Genomic DNA, 22,536 nt, shown 5'->3' on the forward strand with positions numbered 1-22,536 from the left:
CATTATTTATCTCTATTCTGTTTTGTAAAATTACTATAATCTGGGTCTCCTTTAATTTAAAGTGTTTGCTTCCATAGTAGTGCGATTCAACGAGTTACCAACTCTGGGATTTTATCTGTGTCACCACAGCTAATGACTTTGTGTGTGGCCCCTGCAGATCCATGAATGAACTTTTTGTGATATATTGAATTAGTCAAAAAGTTTGTTTTTTTCCATAAGATGATGCTAATACCACCTATTTAACATTAATTTCATTTGAAACAATTTGGTTAAATTGTATCCTCAGTTCAATTCAGTCGCTCAGTCCTGCCCTTGTGACCCCGTGGACTGCAGCATGCCAGGCCTCCCTGTCCATCACCAACACTCAGGGTTTATTCAAACTCATGCCCATTGAGTCAGATATGACATCCAACCATCGCATCCTCTGTCATGCCCTTCTCCTCCTGCCTTCAAACTTTCCTAGCATAAGGGTCTTTTCAAATGAGTCAGTTCTTCACATCAGGTGGCCACAAGTATTGGAGTTTTAGCTTTAGCATCAGTCCTTCCAATGAACATTCAGGACTGATTTCCTTTAGGATGGACTGGTTGGATCTCCTTGCAGTCCAAGGGACTCTCAAGGGTCTTCTCCAACACCACAGTTCAAAAGCATCAATTCTTTTGCACTCAGCTTTCTTTATAGTCCAACTCTCACATGCATACATGACTACTGGAAAAATGATAGCCTTGACCAGACGGACCTTTGCTTGCAAAGTAATGTCTCTACTTTTTAATATGCTGTCTAGGTTGGTCATAACTTTTCTTCCAAGGAGTAAGAGTCTTTTTATTTCATGGCTGCAGTCAGCATCTGTAGTGATTTTGGAGCTCAGGAAATAAAGTATGCCACTGTTTCCACTGTTTCTCCATCTATTTTCCAGGAAGTGATGGGACCAGATACCATAATCTTTGTTTTCTGAATGTTGAGCTTTAAAGCAGCTTTTTCACTCTCAACTTTCACTTTCATCAAGAGACTCTTTAGTTTTTCTTCAATTTCTGCCATAAGGGTGGTGACATTTGCATATCTGAGATTATTGTTATTTCTCCTGGCAATCTTGATACCAGCTTGTGCTTCTTCCAACCCAGCGTTTCTCATGATGTACTCTGCATATAAGTTAAATAAGCACAGTGACAATATAAAACCTTGATGTATTCCTTTTCCTATTTGGAACCAGTCTGTTGGTCCAGGTCCAGTTCTAACTGTTGCTTCCTCACTAGCATGTAGATTTCACAAGAAGCAGGTAAGGTGGTCTGGTATTCTCGTCTCTTTCAGAATTTTCCATAGTTTATTGTGATCCACACAGTCAAAGGCTTTGACATAGTCAATAAAGCAGAAATAGATGTTTTTCTGAAACTCTCTGGCTTTTTGATGATTTAACAGATGTTGGCAATTTGATCTCTGGTTCCTCTGCCTTTCCTAAAACCAACATGAATATCTGGATGTTCACGGTTCACACATTGCTGAAAACTAGCTTGGAGAATTTTGAGCATTACTTTACTAGCATGTGAGTTGAGTGCAATTTTGTGGTAGTTTGAGCATTCTTTGACATTGCTTTTCTTAGGGGTCAGAATGAAAACTGACCTTTTCCAGTCCTGTGGCCACTGCTGAGTTTTCCAAATTTGCTGGCATATTGAGTGCAGCACTTTCACAGCATCATCGTTTAGGAATTGAAATAGCTCAACTGGAATTCCATCACCTCCACTAGCTTTGTTCGTAGTGCTGCTTCCTAAGGCCCATTTGACTTCACATTCCAGGATGTTTGCCTCTAGGTGAATGATCACACCATTGTGGTTATCTGGGTCATGAAGATCTTTTTTGTACAGTTCTTCTGTGTATCCTTGCCACTTCTTCTTAATATCTTCTGCTTTTGTTAGGTCCATACCATTTCTGTCCTTTATCGAGCCCATCTTTGCATGAAATGTTACCTTGGTATTTCTAATCTTGAAAAAAATGTTTTGACATAATGTGGTTCACTGGAGAAGGGAATGGCAAACCACTTCAGTATTCTTGCCTTGAAAACCCCATGAACAGGATGAAAAAGCAAGAAGATAGGACACTGAAAGATGAACTCCCCAGGTCGGTAGATGCCCAGTATGCTATTGGAGATCAATGGAGAAATAACTCCAGAAAGAATGAAGAGGTGGAGCCAAAGCAAAAAGAACACCCAGCTGTGGATGTGATTGGTGACAGAAGCAAGGTCTGATGATATAAGAGCAATATCACATAAGAACCTGGAATGTTAGGTCCATGAATCCAGGCAAATTTGAAGTGGTCAAACAGGAAATGACAAGTATGAACATCGACATTTTAGGAATCAGTGAACTGAAATGTACTAGAATGGGTAAATTTAACTCAGGTGACCATTATATCTACTACTGTGGGCAAGAATCCCTTAGAAGAAATGGAGTAGCCATCATGGTCAACAAAAGAATTCGAAATGAAGTACTTGAATGCAGCCTCAAAAATGACAGAACTGATCTCTGTTTGTTTCCAAGGCAAACCATTCAATATCAAGGTAATCCAAGTCTATGCCCCGACCAGTAATGCTGAAGAAACTGAAGTTGAATGGTTCTATGAAGATCTATAAGACCTTCTAGAACTAACACCCAAAAAAGGTGTCCTTTTCATTATAGGTGTCTGGAATGCAAAAGTAGGCAGTCAAGAAACACCTGGAGTAACAGGCAAATTTGGCCTTGGAGTAGAGAATGAAGCAGGGAAAAGGCTAACAGAGTTCTGCCAGGAAAATGCACTGGTCATAGCAAACACCCTCTTCCAACAACACAAGAGAAGACTCTACACATGGACATCACTAGATGGTCAACACTGAAATCAGATTGATTATATTCTTTGCAGCCAAAGATGGAAAAGCTCTATACAGTCAGCAAAAACAAGACTGGGAGCTGATTATGGCTCAGATCATGATTGAAGAAAGTGGGGAAAATCACTTGACCATTCAGGTATGACCTAAATCAAATTCCTAATGATTATACAGTGCAAGTGAGAAATAAATTTAAGGGGCTAGATCTGATAGGCAGAGTGCTGGATGAACTATGGATGTGAGTTCGTGACATTGTACAGGAGACAGGGATCAAGACCATCCCCAGGAAAAAGAAATGCAAAAAAGCAAAGTGACTGTCTGAGGAGGCCTTACAAATAGCTGACAAAAGAAGATATGCCAAAAGCAAAGGAGAAAAGGAAAGGTATATCCATTGGAATGCAGTGTTTCAAAGAATAGCAAGGAGAGGTAAGAAAGCCTTCCTTAGTGATCAGCGCAAAGAAACAGAGGAAAACAATAGAGTGGAAAAGACTAGAGATCTCTTCAAGAAAATTAGAGATACCAAGGGAACATTTCATGCAAAGATAGGCTCAGTAAAGGATTGTATCCTAACAGCTGTCATATCAACATGCACTTAAAATTATCAAAATTGGTGAATTTTTGGATAGCCACTTTAATATTGAAGATGGAAGCAAAAAGCACCATTTTGGCATATTACACTCTACTATTTCAAGAAAAATAAAAACACAACTGAAACCCCAAAAAGCATTTTTACAGTGTATGGAGAAGGTGCTGTGACTGATCCAATGTTTCAAAAATGATTTGCTGTGTTTTGTGCTGGAGGTTTCTTGTGGACAATGCTCCACAGTCAGGTAGACCAGTTGAAGTTGATAGAAATCAAATAGAGACATTGAGAATAATCAACATTATACTCTGTGGGAGATAGCTGACATACTGAAATATCCAAATCATGCACTGAACATCTTTTGCACCAGCCTGGTTATATTAATCTTTTAATGTCTGGGTTCCACATAATTTAAGTGAAAAAAATCTTCATGATCATATTTTTGCAAGCTATTCCCTACTTAAACATAATAAAAACATTCTTTTTAAAAACAATTTGTGGTGGGTGATGAAAAATGGATACTGTACACTAATGAGGAATGGAGGAAATCACAGTGCAAGTGAAAAGAGCCACCATCAACCACACCAAAGGCAACTCTTCATTCAAAGGTGATGTCGTTTGTATGCTGGGATTAGAAGGGAGTCCTCTGTTATGAGTTTCTCCTGAAAAACCAAATGATTAATTCTACTCTCTCAATTAGATCAGCTAACAGCAACACTCAATGAGAAGCATCCAGAATTAATTAATGGAAAATATTTAATCTTCCATCAGGAAAACATAAGGCCACATGTTTCTTTGATGATCAGGCAAAAACCGCTACAGCTTGGCTGAGAAATTCTGATTTATCTACTGTATTCACCAGATATTGTACCTTCAGATTTCCATTTATTCTGCTCTTTATAAACTTCTCTTAATGGAAAAAATCTCAATTCCCTGGAAGACTATAAAAGGCACCTGGAATCGTTCTTTCTCAAAAAGACAAAAACTTTTGCGAAGATGGAAATATGAAGTTACCTAAGACATGGTAGAAGGTCATGAAATGAAATGGTAAATATATTGTTCAATAATGTTATTGGGCAAAATTAAAAACATATCTTGTATTCTCACTTAAAAGCTGAGGGAAGTTTTGACCAACACAATGTCTCCTGGAGTGGATCCCTGATAAGAGAAATATAAGCAAAATTAGTTTATTTAAATTAATATGAATTGATGCCAAGATTTATCAATATACATTCTATCATCACTACATAAGATTTTATACTTTGGACATCCAACTTATGAATATGTATAATTTGTTCATATGGTAAGGGACTGTAAAAAATAATTAAGCCAGATTCAAATTTTTAGAGCTAAAATTGTTTTCTTATCTTAATATATTATTTTTTTTAAATAATCATCCAAATTGGGTCTGAATTTGGAATAGAATGATATCTATCCAGAGTAGTATCCAGGTCAACTGATACAGATAACACATATTTTAAAATAGTTTTAATATTCAAATGTCTATAATAATGATAAGACTGATAGTTTTGGATAATGCTGAGGAAACAGTCATTGAAGTGACACAAAATCTGCCACATAAATCCTGTAACAGAGACTGGCTGATCAACAAATCGTTTTTGTTTTCACTTTGACCGCTTCTACCTGTATATCCAATTTTCAGTTCGGCCTCCTTATCTTTTGAGTGATTGCTCTGAATGGACTTACTATTTCGTTTCCATAGAAGTGGCTGTGGAAACAGCCCCTTGCACAGTAGAGATGCAGGTGCGACAGCGCAGACAATGGACTCAATGCTCGTGGACCTCCAGGGCGGGAGGAGCAGCCGCCCACACTAAACCTGTCCACGAACAGCTCACAGAGCCTTCTGTCTTCAGTCATTAGCAGCCTCTTCTGACCGAGAGACAAGAAAGTCTTCACTGAAAACCGTAAAACTCAAGTTTGCTTTTAAATGAGAAAAAAAAAAAAAAAAAAAAAAACCTAAATGGGACCAGTTTCTATTATCTTTTTAGTTATTGAACTAGAAGCATCTCTTAAACCTGAACGTTTTGAGACATAGGTAAAATAATGAAGCTACATGATCACAGTCCTTCAAAACAAAAGGGATTACTGAGAAAATGTCTGGGCCTTTTAGTAGGTTTTTGTATTTAAATTTACAAAATGGCATTTGCTATTCTGATTTTAGGAAATTTGAATGGCTTTTCTTATTTTCATGATCTTGAAAGGATTTATTTAAGAACTCCACCTCCAAGATTAGCACACTTGCAGTGCTCTCTGCCTAGGGTATCCCTATATTACAGAGCTGGGCTCAAGTTATTATACCTACTGTCCCTATTGCAGCTACAGAATGAGAGGTCCTTCTGGCTGCTGTTTCAAGTCTTTCCTAACTTCCAACAGTATTCCCAAAGCTTGCTTCATGACTGTGCCCTGAGTTTCCTGTCTCCCCCTAACGACTAGAAAGATTTTGTTGTCACTGTTTAGACACAAAGACCATGGGGCCTCGTGAGCACTAAGGTAGGCATAAGATGGAAGTACGGGTGACTTAATGTCCAGAGGGTAAACTTTGAACAATCAGAGACGAGAGCTGGCAGATTTTTTTTTTTTCTTGTATCTGACTTCATTGAAAACCAGTGCTTGGCTGATGTACCTGTATGGTTAATTGGTTGAGTTGATTCATCAGTTTTGATAATTGGGAAATAAGTGGCATGTGAATACATGTGTATCTGTGTAGCACATTTGGAAATTGAACAAAATACCTTTGTTTATCTTTCATTCAAAGAAGGCATTATGTGCAGTTTGGAACAGATTTTGGAGCTAAGTAATATAGAAAGAGTGCATAGTGTAAGCTTTCATAAGACTATCTTATTGAACACTGCTGAATAAGAGGCGAAAAATTTTAGATTGTGCCGTTTCAAACTATGTCAATATAGCTACAGATGTTTTGACAGCTATGTCAATAAACGCTGATGCAGCCCTCCCTTCACCCTGACAAAGATGCCTGTGTCTGAATCCTCAAAACCTGTGACCATGTTGCCATGGTACATGCAATAAAGAGGTTTGTCACAAGTCTGTTTTCGATGTCTGCATCTTCATTGGCTGAAGCAGAGGATGGGATGAATTGAGAGAGCAGCATGGGAACATAAACATTATCATGTGTAAAATAGACAGCCAGTTAGGAGTTCACTGATTAATGATGCAAGGAGATCAATCCACGCTCTGCAACAACCTAGAGGGGTGGGACGGGGTGGGGGCAGGAGGGAGGCCCAGGAGGGAGGTGCCATACGTATACCTGTGGCTGATTCATGTGACATATGGCAGGAAACAACACAACAGTGTAAAGCAATTATCCTCCAGTGGAAATGCTAACGCAAAAAAGAGATTTGCCAGTGTGATTAAGTAGAGGGCCTTATGTGAGTGTGTCCAAAGTAGTCACAGGGAGAGAAAGATGCAAAAGTAGGAATCAGAGGAGAAGTGTCAGTGAAAGCAGCAGTTAGAATGATGGCTTTGTTGGATGGAAGGCAAATGCCAGGCAAGGTATATGGTACCTGCAAGAGCTGGGAGAAGCAAGGAGACAGACTGAACAGACTTGGTTCATGAAAGGAATACAATCTTCTGATACCTTGATTTTAGGTCTGGATGACTCATTGTGAACTTCTGACCTCCAAAACTGTGGGACAAGAAGTTCACATTGATTGCTTCAGGTGATCAAATTGGTGATGATTTGTTATAGCAGCATTAGGAAGCTAATACAAGTGACAACATAATTATTTTAGAAAATACATATTTGTCAACCAAATTAAGAAGTAGGAAACACTAGAGTTTTCATTCTTAACTTCAGTTCAGTTCAGCTGCTCAGTCATGTCCAACAGTCTGTGGCCCCATGCACCGTAGCACTCCAGCCATCTCTGTCTGTCACCAGCTCCTGGGCCTTGTTCAAACTCATGTCCATCGAGTCGGTGATGCCATCCAACCCTCTCATCCTCTGCCATCCCCTTCTCCTCCCGCCTTCAATTTTTCCCAACATCTCTTTCCCGTGAGTCAGCTCTGCATCAGGTGGCCAAAGTATGGGAGTTTCAGCTTCAACATCAGTTCTTCCAACGAATATTTAGGACTGATTCCCTTAACTTAAATTCCTAACTTAAATTAACTGAATAGATTGCAGACAACTGGTAGAAACACAAGTGTGAGTTTAATCCTGTTGCTCTATTTCTGTTGACCTAACCAGTCTCAAAGACAACTGTTTTCTGCTAGAAAGTAAACTTCTCTGATTGCAAGTACCTAGGTTGATGAAGCTAAATAAAACTGTAATGAAAGAAAACAAACATTCCCTATGGACTTTTATATATCTATAAATAATAAAATATAAAATTCTAAAGGCTAATGGTACCAAATTATTACTGGCTTTGTCCCTGAAGACCAGAAACTTACATTATATACTAAAATTTTTCTGTTTTCAAATAAGCTACTTATTTGTGAGTAAAGTTGAAAATTAATTCATGAACTTGACACTCACTAAAGGAAGTGTTTGCTATTATGATTTTGTAACAAAAGCTTTTTAATATGAGGCTATGTTAGGAAAAACAATTATATACTTTATATTTGAATGAACATTGATATTTTGCTTTATGTATATGTACAAAACATAAAGGATGAAAAAACAGAATAAACTTTCACATGTATTTTTAGTCAGTTTTGCCAAAAGTCCTATTTTCATGTATATCTAAGCATCCTGTATTCAACCTTTATTTTCCTGTACAAGCTTATTTTTTTCCTGTGACACAAGTTCATTTTAAATGCAAAATAACAATTGGTTGAAAAGCTCCATAAAATGATGGGTAAATGCTACAAAAAATTATGAAACTTTTAGTAGTTGAAGAAAAGATATTTTTGACAAGGAAGATAATCTAACTCACAGCAAACATCCAAAAAAAATTTCCTACAGGCATTCATTTTTATCTTCCATATTTAGAAATTCTGAAAGTCTTTTATTTACTTATATTTTATTTTTTAAAGTATTTATTTTCAAATTATTTTATATTATTTATATTAGTATATTTTTTAGTCATAATGCATTTTGTATGGAAAATTTAGTATTTAATGATAAGATTAAAAGGATTAAGACTTTTCCTTAAAATTAGCAGGATTTTTTTTATTGCTTCATCACTTAGCAAAATTTTCAGGAACAAATAATACCTTTAACTGGAGGTAGTTGCAGCTTTAAATTTGCATTAATCTGAATGACTGACATGGGTTATCCAGGAATCTCTTCAACGCATCTTTCACGTCCTTGTTCCTTAGGCTGTAAATGAGGGGGTTCAGCATTGGAATCACCAGGGTGTAGAAGACCGAGGCCATCTTATCAGTATCTAATGAGTGGTTGGTCTTTGGTTGCAAATACATGAAGAGAAGAGTCCCGTAGAACACAGTGACAGCCAGCATGTGAGAAGCACAGGTGGAAAAGGCTTTTTGTCGCTCTTCTGAAGAGCGTATCCTCAAAATGGCAAGGATGATGTTGAAGTAGGATGTCAGAACAATAATCACAGAGAAAAACAAATTGGTCCCCGAAAAGGCAAACGCTGCTATTTCTGGAATGTAGGTATCAGAACAGGACAATGGTAACAAAGGGACATTGTCACAGTAAAAGTGGTCGATCACATTGGACGAACAGAATGACACAGAAAACACACAGGAGGAGACCGTCAGTGCCGTGGTCAGACTGTAGACGTAAATAAGGGCCACCAGGAGGAGGCAGATCCGTGGACAAACCACCACCAGATAGAGCAGGGGGCTGCAAACAGCCACATAGCGGTCATAGGCCATGGCAGCCAGCAGGAAAATCTCAGCCACAACAAAAGCTATGAATCCACCTAGCTGGGCTGCACATGCATAGTAAGATATGGTTTTCTTTGTAACCAAGAAGTTAACCAACATTTTGGGGGCAATGACAGAAGAATTGCCCAAATTGATGATAGCCAAGTGCTTGAGGAAAAAGTACATGGGGGTTTGAAGCTGAGAGTCCACACTGGTGAGGATGACGATTCCCAGGTTCCCTGCCAGGGTCAGTCCATACATGACCAGGAACACACAGAAAAGAGGAATCTGGAGTTCTGCGAGATCTGAGATTCCCATTAGAATGAATTCAGTCACTTGAGTGCGATTCCCTGGAGCCATGTATTTTGCTGATTTCTGCTTAGTGGGGAAAATGGAAAGAGATTAACAGGGGATAAAATCATTTTTTTTCTCTTAGATGTCAGATTGGTAAATGTTTCATTTAAAATCAATTTATTTCTTTCAAAAATACTTAAAAGTCTCAGATCTTCCTTGTTTTCTTCTCTATCTTTTCACAAAATTCACATATACTAACTCTGCAGAGACCTGTTTTAGGATCTTATAACTATTTGACGAAAATATTAATGTATTATTCACTGCAAGATATGGTTTATATTGAATAAATGCACATTATTTTATTATCCTATTCCATGCATTAATATTAATATGAATATATTAATTATATTAGCACATATTTAATTAATACATACTTAAAACACATACATTTGCCTCTGTGTAGGTATTTCCAGTGATTAACGAAAGGTACCTATAAGATGTTGATGAACTAGGAAAATAACCAGTTATTTTTCCTTAGCTCCTACAGGTCATCACGTCAGACCAGCCCTTGCCATCATTTCTAGGAATTTCCATTTTTCTATGGGAACACTTTCAGTAACGCAGTTTTATCTTTAATAATCATTACCCCTTCTGCTTCAGCTGTACTCAGGCAGTCCTATATTTCAATATTGTTCCTTAGCATCAGGGAGAAATTCCTCTGAATCTTCTTTCCTTTATCTCATTTCCTTTTCTTCTGCCAAATAAAACAAACTAGTCCTGTCTTATCATTCTGACTTCTAATTTCTCACTGTTCCCTAATGTTTAATTGTGACAGCTCTTTTTTTTTTTTCCTTTCCAATATATACCCCTTTTCCTTAAATGGTTTAAAGTCCATTTTGGTTTTTAAAAAGTGTACTGTGGGCAGTTCTGATTTTGTGAAAATTTGATCCATTTGTTTATTTATATAGATAAATGAATAGAAAGCTTAACATTACTTAGTATGTGGTATACACTTCCCTGGTGTCTCAGATGGTAAAGAGTCTGCCTGTTCTGCAGGAAACCCAGGTTCGATTCCCTCTGGAGAAGGAAATGGCAATCCACTCCAGTATCCTTGCCTGGAAAATCCCATGGATGGAGAAGACTGGCAGACTATAGTCCATGGGGTCGCAAACAGTTGGACATGACTGAGTGACTTCACTCTGTTTTCTTTCTTTCTATCTATACTCTGTGCCCAGAAGTATGTGAAGTATTTTGAAATAATCATTTCCTTATTTTGCAGAAGCATCCTGGAAGATGGGTATAATTTTTTTTTTTTTTTTTTTTGGGTCTGATGAGACAATTTAATTTCAGTGAAATTAAGTTACTCAGTGTCTGTATAGGATATCAGTTAATAACATGGTTTTATAGTTTTTTATGTATTTTTGTTTGTTTGTTTGGTCTATTAGTCTTTTGGTTATCTGTTAGTCCACCAATTATTAGTTGTGTGATTTTTACCAGGTAATTGTGTCTTCATGCTTTATAAATTAGATGAGATATTGTATATGTAAACTTAGTTCTCACAAAGTGGAAATAATGAACGTAACATAACTAGTCACGCGGCCTTCGGCACTTGCAGCATGCAGGCCCTAGAGCACAGGCTTAGTAGCTGTGGTTCACGGGCTTATTGCAGCACGGCATGTGGGATCTGCCCAGACCAGGAGTTGAACCCGTGTTCCCAGTGTTGACAAGCAGATTTTTAATCACTGAAACCACCAGGGAAGTCCCTTGAATAACTTTTTAAAATGTGGTTTCTTATTTCAGTCCCAGTAACTCATTTTCCCTTCCTGAAAATTTTATAGTTGAGATGAAAATATTAAGTGAATTATAATTTTGCATATTCAAAATACAGGGACAGATGGTATCTAGCTCTACAGTTAAACAAATCCAGATATGTTCTCCTACAACCTGACTCTCTTACATCTGCCTTTTTCATTTCTATTAAGCAAAGATACTCTGTTCCATACATCAAATATGTGTCTAATGAGTTGATCTGAGGCTGTTGCACCACCTATGCCTTATTTCTTGCCTTCTACCCCTGCATTTAAAATAAATGCATAAGTAAGCTTTTGATGGGAAATGTAGGGGCAACACTCAAAGCAAAATATCCGTTTGCTATACATAAAGCAAGTCAGTGCACGTTTCACGATGAGATAGTATATTCAATAAACTCACTCTTAATTTAACAAGAATAAAAAGAGTGTCAATAGCAGAAAATATTGTGTAGTCTCAATTTGTGAGGTTAGCTTTTAAAACGGAGACCATGATATGCATCACAGTCTATTATTGGTTACCACTTATCATAAAATATAAAGGATGCAAAGCTTTTTCATTAGGTAAGTACTTGTCACTGAAATAAAGTCTCTATAAAAGAGCCCCAGTTTTCACCTATGTATTTATAATCTTGTCTGACTTAAAACTTGCTACTGATGGTAGCTATTTTAATTTTTGAAAAATAGTTTTCTGAAATTTATTTTCAAAATAAACTATTTTGTAGATTTTCTAAAGTAACAGATTTTCAGTGAATAAAATTAAAAAAAATACAAATGTTAATCCTTTATCTCAAAATGTGAATGAAAAATAATATTGCAAGTTATTTTTTTTAAATAGATGCTGATGTGATTTCAAGAGTCCGCTCCATTGGTCTCTGACTATGGAATTTATCCTAAACAGGTTGTGTTAGGTACAGACGCTGCATCTCAACATGAGCTCTCAGTGTCCACCAGCAACAGAGAATGACCGCTGACACCAAAACTCTTTCCATCTGAAGGTTTATCACATCAGGCAACACAGAAAATAGGAAGGGAAGAAAAACTTGTCTTTATTGGCATTAGGTAGGAATAGATCTTACTTGGAGACATAGAATCTTGTATAGACACAGAGTTTCCTATGTGGTGTAGTGTGCCTCTAAAACATCCATCAATTCTGCAGAAAACATTTCTTTATAGATTAAGGTAAAATATAATTCCTTACTCAGACTTAGTTATTCTGTGCAAAGGTCAGTCTACAGGTGGAAATGCTAGAAAACGCTGCTTACGCTGCATCTCCAGCACTTCCACTCTGCAATCAATCAGCAGGTTGAGAAGGGAATGACTTGAAAAGAGAACAAAGTGGATATGAGTTCAATTCTGATTGCAGTTCACTACTTTTTGTCTTCTTTTTTTTTTCCCTTGGCCATGCTCTGAAGCATGCAGGATATTACCTCCCCAATCAGGAATTGAACTCATGCCTTCTGCACTGGAGTGTGAATCTTAACCACAGGACAAGCGCCAGTTCTGATTTGAATTGAGTAAGTTTCCAATATCCCTGCTTGTCTCTTCCAGAATTTGCCATAAACTAGATTTCTAAACTGACCTACCTGAAAAGAGAGGTCTGCCGAGACCCCTCCTGCAGCCTGGTATGAAGCGCGCTAGCTGGCTTACGTGCTGTGCCCACTGGCTTCAGTCGTGTCTGCTCTTTGCGGCTCTTTGGAGACTGTAACCTGCCAGGCTGCTCTCTCTGTGCCATTCTCCAGGCAAGAAAAATGCCTTCCTTGGGGGATCTTCCCAACCCAGGGCTAGAACCTGCATCTCCTGTGTCTCCTCCCTGTCAGGAGAATTCTTTACTGTTGAGCCACAGGTGACTGAATTATACAAGATTCTGAAGTCCCTGAAGACCTTCACAATGAAATGTCTGTTCATGGCCCAGCTCCTCAACAGCAGAACCAGAATCCCCTGGCTCAGGTCAGATTCCCCAGGGAAAGAATGACAAATGAATATTCAATAGTCAAGTCTCTGTGCAAAACTGCCCCCAGAGTGAAAATGTGGAGACAGCTTGGGGGCTTGCTTGGATAATCACATTCAATAACTATTGCATACAGTGATTTCATCTTTTGAGTGGTTTGAAATGTACCTCTACATCTTCTGACATTTCCTGAGAGTGTTGTCTCTGGCCCTGGGATGGAGAAAATCCCAGTGGCTAGAAAGCACAGAATTTTGATCCCAATGTTCAACTTATGTGAATATTGGAAGTAGAACCAACTGCAAAGCCTCCATTTTTGTGTTAAGAATAAACCCTGCTGTAATTGCTGCATATTAAAAAAAATCAGATAATTTCAACATAAAGTCAAAGTGGGAATGGTTGTCAAGACAGTGAATATCAATTTTTTAATTGAAATTCTTAGTGTAGCTCTCATGCATGTTATTGCTGTTGTTTAGTTAACTACTTCTTTTACAACGTTTCACTTTCATTGATGCTTTATTTGACAACATGATCTCTCATTTTAGCCTGCTATTTATTGTATAAGAGGTACTTTCTATCACAGAATCACAAAATTTCACTTTCAACTATTTATAAGAAGCACACACATATAAATAAGCAGAAAAATGAAATTATGGACACTGTAATTTGATCACTCACATTAAACCATAGTTTTATCTTACCGGGTTCATTTTTTAAAGTAACACATAATTACATGTAAGCCTAGTTTCCATCAGTCCAGCCTCTCTCAATCCCACTCCATCCACCTCACCTAGAGGAAATAACTACTGACTAATACAACATTTCTCTACTCTTCCAAATTTTTTAAGTTTTATTGGGGTAAGAACAATAAATATAAAATTTACCTTCTTAACAATTTTTTAAATATACAATATGCTAATGCTAATTATTGGCACAATGTTATAGAACATATTTCTAGAATTACATCACCTTTTATAGCTGAAACTTTATACTTATTGGGTAGCAATCCCGTTTTCCCTGTCTCCCTGCCCCTGACAATCCAATTTCCACTCTCTGCTTCTATGTGTTGATTATTTTATATGGTTGATATAAATGATGTCACTCATACTTGTCCTTTCATGACCAGCTTATTTTACTTGGTATATATTGTCCTTGTGATTTACTCATATTCATTTTTTTAATCAAGTGCATTTAGCACTTTGCTCTTGAATATATAAATCATTTATACCTACATATGTTGCTGTTTTGTTTACTTTCTAAATCGTGTCTGACTTTTTTGAGACCCCATGGACTGTAGCCTACCAGGCTCCTCTGTCCATGGGATTTCCCAGTCAGTAATACTGGCATAGGTTGCCATTTCCATCTCCAGTGGGTCTTCCTAATCCAGGATCGAACCCATTGCATTGAAGAGGATTCTTTACCACTGAGCCACCAGAGAAGCACTATATACATACAAGAAAAGTGAAGTTCTCAGTCAGGTCTGACTCTTTGCAACTCCATGGACTGTAGCCTACCAGGCTCCTCCATCCATGGGATTTTCCAGGCAAGAGTACCGGAGTGGGCTACCATTTCCTTCTGCAGGGGATCTTTCTGAATCAGGATTCCAACCCAGGTCCCGAATTGCAGGTAGACGCTTTACCATCTGAGCCAACAGGGAAGCCCCATATACATATTATATATGTACATATGTATAATTGTTAGTTACGTAGTTTTGAAATTGATATGAGTGAATTTAAGATATTTATATATTTTTGTGATTGGTTATATACATATGTATATGTATAACAACACAATAGAATACTCTACACATGGACATCACCAGATGGCCAACACCGAAATCAGATTGATTATAGTCTTTGCAGCCAAAGATGGAAAATCTCTATACAGTCAGCAAAAACAAGACCAGGAGACAACTGTGGCTCAGATCATGAACTCATTATTGCCAAATTCAGACTTAAACTGAAGAAAGTAGGGAAAACCACTAGAACATTCAGGCATGACCTAAATCAAATCCCTTATGACTATACAGTGGAAGTGAGAAATAGATTTAAGGGACTAGATCTGATAGACAGAGAGCCTGATGAACTATGGACAGAGATTTGTGACATTGTACAGGAGATAGGGATCAAGACCATCCCAATGGAAAAGAAATGCAAAAAGGCAAAATGGTTGTCTGAGGAGGCTTACAAATAGCTGTGAAAATAAGAGAAGCAAAAAGCAAAGGAGAAAAGGAAAGATATTCTGATTTGAATGCAGAGATCCAAAGAATAGCAAGGAGAGATAAGAAAGCCTTCCTCAGCAAACAATGCAAAGAAATAGAGGAAAACAACACAATGGGAAGACAAGAAAATTAGAGATACCAAGGGAACATTTCATGCAAAGATGGGATCAGTAAATGACAGAAACGGTATGGACCTAACTGAAACAGGAAGTATTAAGAAGAAGTGGCAATAATACACAGAAGAACTGTACAAAAAAAGATCTTTATGACCAAGACAACCACAATGGTGTAATCACTCACCTAAAGCCAGACATCCTGGAATGTGAAGTCAAGTGGGCCTTAGGAAGCATCACTACAAAGACAGTGGATGTGATGGAATGCTAGTTGAACTATTTCAAATCCTGAAAGATGATGCTGTGAAAGTGCTGCACTCAATATGCCAGCAAATTTGGAAAACTCAGCAGTGACCAGAGGACTGGAAAAGGTCAGGTTTTCATTCCAATCCCTAAGAAAGGCAATGCCAAAGAATGCTCAAACTACCGCACAATTGCACTCATCTCACACGTTAGTAAAGTAATGCTCAAAATTCTCCAAGCCAGGCTTCAGCAATACGTGAACTGTGAACTTCCAGATGTGCAGGCTTGTTTAGAGAAGGCAGAAGAACCAGAGATCAAATTGGCAACATCCACTAGATCATCAAAAAAGCCAGAGAGTTCCAGAAAAGCATCTATTTCTGCTTTATTGACTACGCCAAAGCCTTCGACTATGTGGATCACAATAAGCTGTGGAAAATTCTGAAAGAGATGGGAATACCAGACCACCTGACCTGCCTCTTGAGAAATCTGTATGCAGGTCAGGAAGCAACAGTTAGAACTGGACATGAAACAATAGACTGGTTCCAAATAGGAAAAGGAGTACATCAAGGCTGTATATTGTCACCCTGCTTATTTAACTTATATGGGGAGTACATCATGAGAAACGCTGGGCTGGAAGAAGCACAAGCCGGAATCAAGATTGTAGGGAGAAATATCAATAACCTCAGATATGCAGATGACACCACCCTTATGGCAGAAAGTGAAGAGGAACTAAAAAGTCTCTTGATGAAAGTGAAAGAAGAGAGTGAAAAAGTTGGCTTAAAGTTTAACATTCAGAAAACTAAGATCATGGTATCTGGTCCCATCATTTCATGGGAAATAGATGGGGAAACAGTGGAAACAGTGACTCACTTTAATTTTTTGGACTCCAAAATCACTGCAGATGTTGACTGAAGCCATGAAATTAAAAGATGCTTACTCCTTGGAAGGAAAGTTATAACCAACCTAGATAGCATATTAAAAAGCAGAGACATTGCTTTGCCAACAAAGGTCCGTCTAGTCAAGGCTATGGTTTTTCCAGTGGTCATGTATGGATGTGAGAGTTGGACTGTGAAGAAAGCTAAGCGCCGAAGAATTGATTCTTTTGAACTGTAGTGTTGGAGAAGACTCTTGAGAGTCCCTTGAACTGCAAGGAGATCCAACCAGTCCATCCTAAAGGAGATCAGTCCTGGGTGTTCATTGGAAGAACTGATGCTGAAGCTGAAACTCCAGTACTTTGGCCACCTCATGTGAAGAGTTGACTCGTTGGAAAAGACCCTGATGCTGGGAGAGATTGGGGGCAGGAGGAGAAGGGGACGACAGAGGATGAGATGGTTGGATGGCATCACCGACTCAATGGACATGGTTTTGAATAAACTCCAGGAGTTGGTGATGGACAGGGAGGCCTGGTGTGCTGCAGTCCATGGGGTCACAAAGATTCGAACACGACTGAGCGACTGAACTGAACTGAACTGTAGCCCTGCTGGCTCAGTGGTAAGAATCCACCAGCCAATGCAGGATGCTTGGGTTCAGTCCCTGAATTTGAAATATCCCCTGTAGAAAGAAAATGGCAGTGCACTCCAGTATTTTTCCCTGGAAAATCCCATGAGCAGAAGATACCGGGAGACTCCAGTCTATGGGATCACAATAGAGTCAAATATGACTTTTCTACTAAACAACAACAACAACAATACCTCAAACAGCTTTTCATAACGTCATATAAGTTAAACTTTGGTAGCTGAAAGGAGGCGATGGTATATGATTATAGCTTTATTTGAACACTAAAAATGAATTAACAGTACCGAGATACTAGATTTGTGCACGCATATTGATGCGGCTCTTAATAATTAGTTCTGCTGCAGCTACAGAATGAGAGACCCTGTAGTCGTTCTTTCCTCGCTCCTAACTTTCACAGGTATTCTCAGACCTTGCTTCATGACTGTGTCCTGTGTTTCCTGTCCTCCCTAACCACCAACAAGGTTTTGTTATAATGGTTTGGACGTGAATATTTTGGAACCACTTGAGCTTTCAAGTAAGCATAACTTGGGATCACAGGTGATGATGTCCCACAGGGTAAGCTTTGACTAATAAAAATGAGAGCTGGCAGACAAATTCCTTTTTCTATCTTGGTTCCTTGAAAACTGGTGCTTGGTTGAAGTGCTTGCCTATTTGTTTCAACAAATTATTTTTTTGAAAAAGTATATTTTTATTAAGTTTCTTTATGCCTGAAAGCTTTATTTTTTGTGATATATATTTGGTTAAATGCAAGATATCAATGAGTTCAAAAAGGTTGATAATTTAATATGTAAAATGCTGCAAAAAATAATAAAACTTTTAGTAATCAAACAAAATGTCAACATATCTGTGGCAAGAAAGATGATCTGACTCTTAACAACCATCCAAAAATTGATTCCAACATAAATCCACCTTACTATCAGGATTATTCTTTCTTATTCAAAAACTATAAAAATATTTTTCTAACATATATTTTATTCTAGATTGTATTTATTTTCTTTTTTTTTTTCCATTTATTTTTATTAGTTGGAGACTAATTACTTTACAATATTGTAATGGTTTTTGCCACGCATTGACATGAATCAGCCATGGATTTACATGTGTTCCCCATCCCGATCCTCCCTCCTGCCTCCCTCCCCATCCCATCCCTGGGGGTCTTCCCATTGTGTATTATTTACATTAGTGTGTTTTCTTTGAATAACTAATGGCTTTTAAATTAGGGAATTTTGGGTACTTGAAGTTGGAATGAAAAGGATTAAGGTTTCTCTATTGATATTAATGGAAATTATTTAACAATTTACAACCTCTTCACTTAGCAGGATTTAATTCTTAAATGAAGATAGCTGTAGTTTTAAATTTGCATTAATCTGAATGACTGACATGGGTTATCCAGGAATCTCTTCAACGCATCTTTCACGTCCTTGTTCCTTAGGCTGTAAATGAGGGGGTTCAGCATTGGAATCACCAGGGTGTAGAAGACCGAGGCCATCTTATCAGTATCTAATGAGTGGTTGGTCCTTGGTTGCAAATACATGAAGAGAAGAGTCCCATAGAACACAGTGACAGCCAGCATGTGAGAAGCACAGGTGGAAAAGGCTTTTTGTCGCCCTTCTGAAGAACGTATCCTCAAAATGGCAAGGATGATGGTGAAGTAGGATGCTAGAACAACAATCATAGAGAAAGACAAATTGGTCCCTGAAAAGGCAAACGCTGCTATTTCTGGAATGTAGGTATCAGAACAGGACAATGCTAACAAAGGGACATTGTCACAGTAAAAGTGGTTGATCACATTGGACGAACAGAAAGACACAGAAAACACACAGGAGGAGACCGTCAGTGCCGTGGTCAGACTGTAGACGTAAATAAGGGCCACCAGGAGGAGGCAGATCCGTGGACAAACCACCACCAGATAGAGCAGGGGCCTGCAAATAGCCACATAGCGGTCACAGGCCATGGCAGCCAGCAGGAAAATCTCAGCCACAACAAGAGCTATGAATCTACCTAGCTGGGCTGCACATGCATAGTAAGATATGGTTTTCTTTGTAACCAAGAAGTTAACCAATATTTTGGGGGCAATGACAGAAGAATTGCCCAAATTGATGATAGCCAAGTGCTTGAGGAAAAAGTACATGGGGGTTTGAAGCTGAGAGTCCACGCTGGTGAGGATGACGATTCCCAGGTTCCCTGCCAGGGTCAGTCTATAGATGACCAGGAACACACAGAAAAGAGGAATCTGGAGTTCTGCGAGATCTGAGATTCCCATTAGAATGAATTCAGTCACTTGAGTGCAATTCCCTGCAGTCATGTATTTTGCTGATTTCTGCTTAGTGGGGAAAATGGAAAGTGATTAAGAGACTGTAAAATGGTTTCTATTTTTGTTACTTGCCATATCCTTAAGTGTTTCACTTAAAATCAGTTCACTTCTGTTGACAAACACTTAGAAGTTTCAGAACTTTCTTAATTGTCTTTCTCTCCATCTTTTCATCAAATTCAGCAATACAAATTCTCCAGAGTTCCATTTCAGGCTCTTAGAACTGTTTGACCAAGTAATTAATGTGTTTATGTACTATAGGATATTGTTTATATTGGATGAACATACATAAATTGCATGATGAGATGTATTTACATTTACATGCATATGTACATTATATTAATATCTCACGCAAATATGCTGCATGCATATGTATGTTGGAGAAGCAAATGGCACTCCAGTAATCTCGCCTGAGAATCTGTGGACAGAGGAGCCTGGCAGTTTAGTCCACAGAGTTGCAGAGAGTCAGACATGACTGAAGTGACTTAGCACACATGAAAATATACTGCATCTATATACGTGTAGGTATTTATTTATGTACACATCATGCCTCTCTGTGTGTTTGTGTTTCTTGGAATAAAAGAGAGGTACCTATGAGAAGTTGATGAGCTTGAGTGACATCTAGTTATTTTTTTCTTAACTGCTACAGGCCCTCACCCCCTCTCAAGATTGTCATCATACTGGTTATTTTAGTATTTCTGTGGAAAATGCATTCAATAGCCTGTTTTTTCCTTAACAATAATTACAATACACCTCAGATTCAGCTGCCCACAAGCAAATTTACACTGTGCTACTGTTCATTCTTAGTATCATTCAGATGTTCTGAATCTGCTTTTTGAAAATCACATTTCCTTTCTTTTGTAAAGTAAATTGCTCTTGTCTAGTCTCTGTCTTTTAGCAGCTCAGACTTTTTATTTTGTTTTGGCAACCTTTTCTTTCTTTTCCTATTTAAAGAAAAGCTGTATGCTTTTCCTTTAAATAACTTAAGGCCCGTTATTATTTTTTAAGTACATAATGTACAGTTTTGATTTGTTAAAGGTTGATTGCTTTATTTGCTTCTATACAGAAATCATAGAGTCTAACATTATTTAATAGTACTGTAGTCCACACCCAGCACATAGAGAGGCACTTTGAATAATGATTTCTTTGTTCAGCAGGAATGTCCCAGAATGTGTATATCACTAATTATTTCTATGTCTGATGAGATAATTTAGGCTCAGTGAGATTCAGTTACTCAAAGAGCCTCGTGTGTGTGTGTGTGTGTGTGTGTGTGTGCACGCATGTATATTCAGTTTCTCAGTTGTGTCCAGATCTTTGTGACTCTATGGATTGAAGCCCACCAGACTTCTCTGTCTGTGGAACTTTCCTGGTGTGAATCCTGGAGTAGGTTGCCATTTCCACCTCCAGGGGATCTTCCCAACCCAGGGAACAGAACCTGTATATCCTGAGTCTCCTGCATTGCAGGTGGATTCTTTTCCAGTGAGCCTCCAGGGAAGCCCAAGAGCCTTTAGAGGATATTTATCAGTAGTATGCTCTTATGATGTTTTGGGTGTGGTTTTTTTGTTTGTTTAGTTGGTGGTTAGCAGTTAGTGCACTAACTAATGAAAAAGTAAAAGTCACTCCGTCATGACCAACTCTTTGCAACCCCATGGACTGTAGCCTGCCAAGATCATCTCTCCAAGTGATTCTCCAGGCAAGAATACTGGAGTGAGTAGCCTTTCCCTTCTCCGCTGTGTCGGCAGGCAGATTCATTACCACTGCGCCACTTGGGAAATGCCTAAGATATCTACTCCATACATCAACCTGCACCCAGATCTCCTGCATTGCAGGTGGATTCTTTACCATCTGAGCTACCAGGGAAACACTTTACTAATAGCCATATGATTTTTCCAAGTATTTATAGTCTTGTGAGGTATGGATTAAATGAGACAGTGTACATATGTGTGTTATTTAGCACAAAGCCTTGTGACAATGAAAGCAAAATAATGTGTACCAGAAGTTATTGATATGAACATGTTTTGAAGATTTTTTAAATGTGGTTTCTTATTTCAGTTCCAGTAACTCATTCTACCTTACTGAGAATTTTCGTAGTTGAGCTAGAAATGGCAAGTGAATTATAATTTTGCATATATAAAACACTGGGACACATGATATCTAACTATATATTTAGCAACAACAACAACAACAAAAGCCCAGTGTACTCTCCCTCAACCTGATTCTGTCTTAAATCTGTGATGTTTTTGTTGTTGTTGATTGTTTCTCTTATGAATACCTATCCTGCATCCACTGTGTTGGCAGGCAGATTCATTACCACTGCACCACTTGGGAAGCGCCTAAGGATATCTATTCCATGAATCAACTCTATGTTTGATGAGCTGATCCAATGGTGTTGCAACAACTGTCCCTTATTTCTTGCCTTCTAACACTGCATCTAAAATAGATGCATAAGTATGTTCTTGATGAAAAACATAGGGGCAACACTCACTCTAATCAAAGTATTTGTTGCTATACATACAGCAACTCAGTGCATGTTTCCCTGAGAGATAACATATATAATAAGTCTATTCTTAATTTAACAAGAAAAAAAGCATTAACAGCAATTATTGTCTATTCTGGATGTGTGTAATCAGCTTTTTAAAAGGAGAACATTTTTATGTAGGAGAGAGTTTTATAAGGAGAGAATCTTATATTTCAAAGACATTTAAGTTTCTTATCTAGTGTAATGTGTCCTCTAAAATATTCACCAATTTCACCAGTTCTATGGCAGAAAACATTCCCTTATAGTTCAAAGTAAAATATACTTATTTAAAGGACTATTCATTATTCTGTACAAATGCTCAGAG

At 38.0% G+C, this 22,536-nt stretch overlaps 2 protein-coding genes across 2 annotated transcripts; both read right to left on the bottom strand.

The window, feature by feature from the left end:
- Nucleotides 1-8,649: 8,649 nt before the first annotated feature.
- Nucleotides 8,650-9,603, bottom strand: LOC136174835 (olfactory receptor 8J2-like). The gene has a single exon (XM_065945084.1). It carries the CDS (start codon nucleotides 9,601-9,603, stop codon nucleotides 8,650-8,652), a length of 954 nt encoding a protein of 317 aa, XP_065801156.1.
- Nucleotides 9,604-18,733: 9,130 nt separating this feature from the next.
- On the bottom strand, nucleotides 18,734-19,687 carry LOC136175566 (olfactory receptor 8J2-like). The gene has a single exon (XM_065945832.1). It carries the CDS (start codon nucleotides 19,685-19,687, stop codon nucleotides 18,734-18,736), a length of 954 nt encoding a protein of 317 aa, XP_065801904.1.
- Between the last annotated feature and the right edge of the window lie 2,849 nt (nucleotides 19,688-22,536).

The sequence above is a fragment of the Muntiacus reevesi genome, chromosome 9 (assembly GCF_963930625.1).
Source record: "Muntiacus reevesi chromosome 9, mMunRee1.1, whole genome shotgun sequence".
Lineage (NCBI taxonomy): Eukaryota > Metazoa > Chordata > Mammalia > Artiodactyla > Cervidae > Muntiacus > Muntiacus reevesi.